At 46.9% G+C, this 6,842-nt stretch overlaps 2 protein-coding genes across 2 annotated transcripts; both read left to right on the forward strand.

Annotated features, from left to right (window-relative positions):
- Positions 1 to 972: 972 nt before the first annotated feature.
- Positions 973 to 1,418, forward strand: LOC117195325 (inner centromere protein-like). The gene is made up of 2 exons (XM_033399915.1): positions 973 to 1,111; positions 1,175 to 1,418. Exons 1-2 carry the CDS (start codon positions 1,033 to 1,035, stop codon positions 1,366 to 1,368), a joined length of 273 nt encoding a protein of 90 aa, XP_033255806.1. The 5' UTR covers positions 973 to 1,032; the 3' UTR covers positions 1,369 to 1,418.
- Positions 1,419 to 5,489: 4,071 nt separating this feature from the next.
- Positions 5,490 to 5,945, forward strand: LOC117195326 (inner centromere protein-like). Its single transcript, XM_033399916.1, has 2 exons — positions 5,490 to 5,640; positions 5,704 to 5,945. The coding sequence occupies exons 1-2, from the start codon at positions 5,562 to 5,564 to the stop codon at positions 5,895 to 5,897; spliced, it is 273 nt and encodes a 90-aa protein (XP_033255807.1). The 5' UTR covers positions 5,490 to 5,561; the 3' UTR covers positions 5,898 to 5,945.
- The last annotated feature ends 897 nt before the right edge of the window (positions 5,946 to 6,842 follow it).

The raw sequence follows: 6,842 nt of genomic DNA on the forward strand, positions 1-6,842 counted from the left end.
AGCGGCAGGGTTAACGCTGAATGTGGAGAAAAGCAAGTTTTGCATGAAGTCAGTGCGGTATTTGAGGCATATAGTAGGCGAAGGGGTGATTCGTACAGATCCGGATAAGATTTCGGCCATGTCCGATTTTCCTTTGCCAAAATCCCTAAAGTCTCTGCGTCGCTTCCTAGGTATGGTAGGCTGGTACAGGAAGTTTATAAGCAACTTCGCATCGGTAGCCGCGCCTCTCACGGACTTGCTCAAGCCCAGACAGAAATTTTCAATGACTCAAGAGGGTCAGGAGGCTTTTGAAAAGTTGAAGGAGATGCTTTGCTCAGCGACAGTTTTGCGTAGTCCTGATTTTAGCAAACCATTCTATGTTCACTGCGACGCTAGCAAGACAGGCGTTGGTGGAGTGCTGGTGCAGAAGACGCCGGAGGGGGACGAATATCCGATTGCGTTTGTATCGAAAAAACTCAACAAAGCCCAAAAGAATTATTCGGTCACCGAACAAGAATGTCTGGCCGCAATAGTTTGCATAAATAGGTTCAGAGCTTATATCGAGGGGCATGAATTTACTGTAATCACTGATCACGCCTCTTTAAAGTGGCTGATGTCACAAACTGACTTACACTAACGTCTAGCCCGATGGGCATTAAAGCTGCAGAGTTTCTCGTTTAAAATCGAGCATCGTAGCGGCAGGCTTAATGTGGTTCCGGATGCTCTTTCTCGCGTAAATGAGGAGGAAGTGGCGACTCTAGACGCGAGCAATGTGTTGTTGGTGGATTTGGAATCGCCAGAATTCAAGGCAGAAGATTACGTGGAGATCGTAGAAAGGGTTAGGGCCAATATTGATAAGTTGCCAGATCTCAAAATTGTAGATAACTTGTTGTATCGTAGGTCAGATCACGCAACAGGAGAGGTGCTACATGATGAACACATGTTCATTTGGAAACTCTGGATTCATCAAGGGTTAGTGGTTGACGTTAAGCTGGTACAGTTGACCGGGGCCAAGAAGAAGATTCTGCCACCGCCGCCGAAGACAAAATACACATGGGACATGCTGCACGAGCCACCGATGATGAGGGCAAGGTCACCCACAAGCGTCCGCCAGCACCCACCTGGAGTCGCAGTAAGTTAGCGTTTTCTGTAGCCAGTGTCTGATCTAATCTAAAATTTTGTGACCCATTTTCAGGCCATGTACGCGGCGAAGCGATTGCCATGCAGAGCCACTGTCCCACCGATGTCATCGACAGCTTCTTCTCGGTGGCCCCCACCACTCCGGACCTGAAACTGATTTTCCCCAACATCGATCCCAGCCAGCTGAAGCGCAACTCCAGCGTGCTCTGGTCCACGCCCCCACGCTACTCGGAGCTCCCAAAATACTAGTTATACACAAACACGTATGTATATAAAATAATCCCCTGTTTTTATACCCGATACTCAAAATGAGTATTGGGGTATATTAGATTTGTGGTAAAAGTGGATGTGTGTAACGTCCAAAAGGAATCGTTTCCGACCCCATAAAGTATATATATTCTTGATCAGCATCAATAGCCGAGTCGATTGAGCCATGTCTGTCTGTCCGTCTGTCCGTCTGTCCGTCCGTCCGTCTGTCCATCTGTCCGTCTGTCCGTCCCCTTCAGCGCCTAGTGCTCAAAGACTATAAGAGCGAGAGCAACGATATTTTGGATCCAGACTTCTGTGATATGTCACTGCTACAAGAATATTTCAAAACTTTGCCCCGCCCACTTCCGCCCCCACAAAGGACGAAAATCTGTGGCATCCACATTTTTAAAGATACGATAAAACCAAAAACGCAGAATCGGTGAGGATGACCATATCTTCTACAGTGCAAAATCTGAACCAGATCGAATAATGATTATAGCCAGAATCAAGAACACAATTTCATTCTTTCTCGCTCCGTCTCTCTCTAACACACAGGTTTCATGGTCGGTTTTGTCAATTGCAAAATATGAGTTCAAGGATATCAGAACCTATAAGAGCCAGAGCAACCAAATTTGGTATCCACACTCCTGTGATATCGGACCTTGACCGTTTCGTTTCAAAATTTCGCCACACCCCCTTCCGCCCCCGCAAAGGACGAAAATCTGTGGCATCCACAAATCTCAGAGACTATTAAGGCTAGAGTAACCAAATTTGGTACACACACTCCTTTAAGATGTCACTATAAAACGTATATCTCAAAATTTCGCCCCACCCCCTTCCGCCCACACAAAGGACGAAAATCTGTTGCATCCACAATATTGCAGATTCGAGAAAACTAAAAACGCAGAATCATAGATAATCATAGATCATAGATCTATCAGATTGCTGAATCTGGATCAGATCAGATCATTATTATAGCCAAAAGGAACAAATCAATTTGCAGTGGCTAAGCAGCGCCCGACGTCACGCTAAGACTGATTTTCTGTCTCTCTCGCACGCACTCTTTGTCGTGTCGTTTAATATTAGCGGCGTCTGCCGGAGGAGAGCCGTACTGACTTAGTATCGGGTATAAATTTAGAGTTGCGGTCTCCGCAGCAACTCACAACGTTCCCCCTCGTTTTCTCTATAGGGTAGAGGCTTTGACGCATCAGACTCTCGACGGAAATTTTCCAGTTCTGTGCAGTAACGCCAGTCTGCTTTTTGACGGAAAGGCCTGAGATTTTTATTGGCGTTGCCACAAGACTTCCGGATCGATGAGATGGGACCGGTTATGCCAAGCCCTAAGAAAGCAGTTTAGGGATTCTCGAACCGATGTGGATATCAGAGAAGCGATAAGGGACAGGAAGAAAAAAGAAAAAGAAAATTTCGATTCCTTCCACGACGCCCTGATACAGCTGATGGATGATTTGGAAACTCCCATGTCAGAGAAAGCGATTGTGGAAACTTTACGGCGCAATTTGCGACCTGAAATTAGACATGAGCTCCTGAATGTCCAAATCGACTCCGTAGAACGTTTGAGAGAAGTCTGTCGTAGAAGGGAGGGTTTTCTCGACGACGTTAGGCGGAGTCATGGGTACCAGAAATTGATTCCTTTCCGGAAACAGGTTGCGGAATTGGTAGAGGAAGCCCAATTAGAGGAGGCCTCCGAATTCTCGGATGTAGAAGAAGAGGACGAGGTGGCAGCCATGGCACTGATTTGCTGGAACTGCCGAAAGGAGGGGCATCGCTACCACGATTGCGATAGCAAAAGGAAAATTTTTTGCGTTGGTGCGGAGCACCTAATAAATATAAGCCGTCGTGTAGCAAATGCCAAAAAAACGGCAAAGTGAACACCCAGCCTCGCCAGCCGGTCAGTGTTCAGCGCAAGCAGTCGAGTGCAGAGGCGAAATCCCAGTAGGGATACTTAAAACTACCGCCCAGCTTCCGTCTGAGAAATCAGAATCCGACATACACCAAGCTTTAGTCTGGCCACAACTAGTCCATGCCAGATCCCATTCGCTTTTCACCAACGACCAACCCACAAGGAGTGCAAGAAGGATGAGAGCGTTCCGGAAGGCGGCGAAAGCGATAAATTGCATTCGTTACAAGCAGAAGGACAAGCGTCCATATGCGGAAGTTCGCCTGTTGGATCAAACGGTCCTTGGTCTATTGGACACCGGAGCAGCTATGAGTGTTATAGGCGGAAAGTTAGCAGAACGCGTAATCCAAAGCCGAATTCCTTTTAAGAGAGGAGTTGTAAATGCTTCCACTGCGGATGGACGGAGGCAAGAGGTAGTGGGACGACTGCGGACACCGGTGCAGTATAAGGGTGCAGTGAAGGACCTTGAGCTGCACATTATTCCATCGCTCAGCCAGGACTTGTATTTAGGGATCGACTTTTGGTCAAGTTTCGATTTATTACCACCCAGCATGTCGCTGGCAGAGATAGTTCATGAACCGCAGAACCTCAGCCGAGGGGAAATGGACCAGTTGCAAGCGACCATCAATTTATTTCCTTCGTTTTCCGTTTCCGGTCTAGGAAAGACGGCTCTGCTTTCGCATTCAATTGATGTAGGTGATGCAAAAGCCGTGAAGCAGAGACACTTCCCTGTATCTCCTGCGGTAGAGAAATTGTTATATGCGGAGATAGATCGGATGCTCAGCTTAGGAGTGATAGAGGAATCCGATAGTGCGTGGTCATCACCGGTAGTATTGGTGCAGAAGCCAGGAAAGGTGAGGCTATGTTTAGATAGTAGGAAAGTTAACGCGGCGACCAAAAAAGACGCGTATCCGTTACCACAAATTGATGGGATTCTAGGACGTCTTCCTAAGGCGTTGTTTATTTCGAGCCTGGATCTTAAGGATGCCTATTGGCAAGTTCCCGTAGAGCCGAGCTCAGGCGATAAAACAGCGTTCACGGTTCCGGGGAAACCTCTCTACCAGTATAAGGTAATGCCTTTTGGTCTCACTAATGCTTCGCAGACCATGACAAGGTTGATGGACAAGGTAATTCCGGCCAGTTTAAGAAATGAAGTTTTTGTGTACCTGGACGACCTTTTGATTGTGTCGGACATTTTTGAGTCACATCGGAGGGTGTTGAGTGAAGTGGCAAGTTACATAAAAGCGGCAGGGTTAACGCTGAATGTGGAGAAAAGCAAGTTTTGCATGAAGTCAGTGCGGTATTTGAGGCATATAGTAGGCGAAGGGGTGATTCGTACAGATCCGGATAAGATTTCGGCCATGTCCGATTTTCCTTTGCCAAAATCCCTAAAGTCTCTGCGTCACTTCCTAGGTATGGTAGGCTGGTACAGGAAGTTTATAAGCAACTTCGCATCGGTAGCCGCGCCTCTCACGGACTTGCTCAAGCCCAGACAGAAATTTTCAATGACTCAAGAGGGTCAGGAGGCTTTTGAAAAGTTGAAGGAGATGCTTTGCTCAGCGACAGTTTTGCGTAGTCCTGATTTTAGCAAACCATTCTATGTTCACTGCGACGCTAGCAAGACAGGCGTTGGGGGAGTGCTGGTGCAGAAGACGCCGGAGGGGGACGAATATCCGATTGCGTTTGTATCGAAAAAACTCAACAAAGCCCAAAAGAATTATTCGGTCACCGAACAAGAATGTCTGGCCGCAATAGTTTGCATAAATAGGTTCAGAGCTTATATCGAGGGGCATGAATTTACTGTAATCACTGATCACGCCTCTTTAAAGTGGCTCATGTCACAAACTGACTTACACTAACGTCTAGCCCGATGGGCATTAAAGCTGCAGAGTTTCTCGTTTAAAATTGAGCATCGTAGCGGCAGGCTTAATGTGGTTCCGGATGCTCTTTCTCGCGTAAATGAGGAGGAAGTGGCGACTCTAGACGCGAGCAATGTGTTGTTGGTGGATTTGGAATCGCCAGAATTCAAGGCAGAAGATTACGTGGAGATCGTAGAAAGGGTTAGGGCCAATATTGATAAGTTGCCAGATCTCAAAATTGTAGATAACTTGTTGTATCGTAGGTCAGATCACGCAACAGGAGAGGTGCTACATGATGAACACATGTTCACTTGGAAACTCTGGATTCATCAAGGGTTAGTGGTTGACGTTAAGCTGGTACAGTTGACCGGGGCCAAGAAGAAGATTCTGCCACCGCCGCCGAAGACAAAATACACATGGGACATGCTGCACGAGCCACCGATGACGAGGGCAAGGTCACCCACAAGCGTCCGCCAGCACCCACCTGGAGTCGCAGTAAGTTAGCGTTTTCTTTAGCCAGTGTCTGATCTAATCTAAAATTTTGTGACCCATTTTCAGGCCATGTACGCGGCGAAGCGATTGCCATGCAGAGCCACTGTCCCACCGATGTCATCGACAGCTTCTTCTCGGTGGCCCCCACCACTCCGGACCTGAAACTGATTTTCCCCAACATCGATCCCAGCCAGCTGAAGCGCAACTCCAGCGTGCTCTGGTCCACGCCCCCACGCTACTCGGAGCTCCCAAAATACTAGTTATACACAAACACGTATGTATATAAAATAATCCCCTGTTTTTATACCCGATACTCAAAATGAGTATTGGGGTATATTAGATTTGTGGTAAAAGTGGATGTGTGTAACGTCCAAAAGGAATCGTTTCCGACCCCATAAAGTATATATATTCTTGATCAGCATCAATAGCCGAGTCGATTGAGCCATGTCTGTCTGTCCGTCTGTCCGTCTGTCCGTCCGTCCGTCTGTCCATCTGTCCGTCTGTCCGTCCCCTTCAGCGCCTAGTGCTCAAAGACTATAAGAGCGAGAGCAACGATATTTTGGATCCAGACTTCTGTGATATGTCACTGCTACAAGAATATTTCAAAACTTTGCCCCACCCCCTTCCGCCCACACAAAGAACGAAAATCTGTTGCATCCACAATATTGAAGATACGAGAAAACTAAAAACGCAGAATCATAGATAATGATCATATATATCAGATTGCTGAATCTGGATCAGATCAGATCATTTTTATAGCCAAAAGGAACAAATCAATTTGCACTGGCTACGCAGCACCCGACGTCACGCTCAGACTGATTTTCTGTCTCTCTCGCACGCACTCCTTGTCGTGTCGTTTAATATTAGCGGCGTCTGCCGGAGGAGAGCCATACTGACTTAGTATCGGGTATAACCATAGAGTTGTGGTGTCCGCAGCAACTCACAACGTTCCCCCTCGTTTCTTCTTTCTTTAGCTCAAATTTTGAGCCATACGCAGCTTGGCACAGTTTCGATGTCTTAAACTCTATACCCTCGGTGGTCAATATTGGTACACTCGATGTATCGAAAGAGGACATTTTGGTGGCAATTGATGAACTCGATAATTCTAATAAACCCGACTGTGATGGCATTTCTGCCTTCCTGCTTCGCAACTGTGTTGTAGCGTTCTGTGAACCTCTCAAAATTCTATTCACAAATTCGCTGTT

The sequence above is a fragment of the Drosophila miranda genome, unplaced genomic scaffold (genome assembly GCF_003369915.1).
Source record: "Drosophila miranda strain MSH22 unplaced genomic scaffold, D.miranda_PacBio2.1 Contig_AX5_pilon, whole genome shotgun sequence".
In the NCBI taxonomy this organism is placed as follows: Eukaryota; Metazoa; Arthropoda; class Insecta; order Diptera; family Drosophilidae; genus Drosophila; species Drosophila miranda.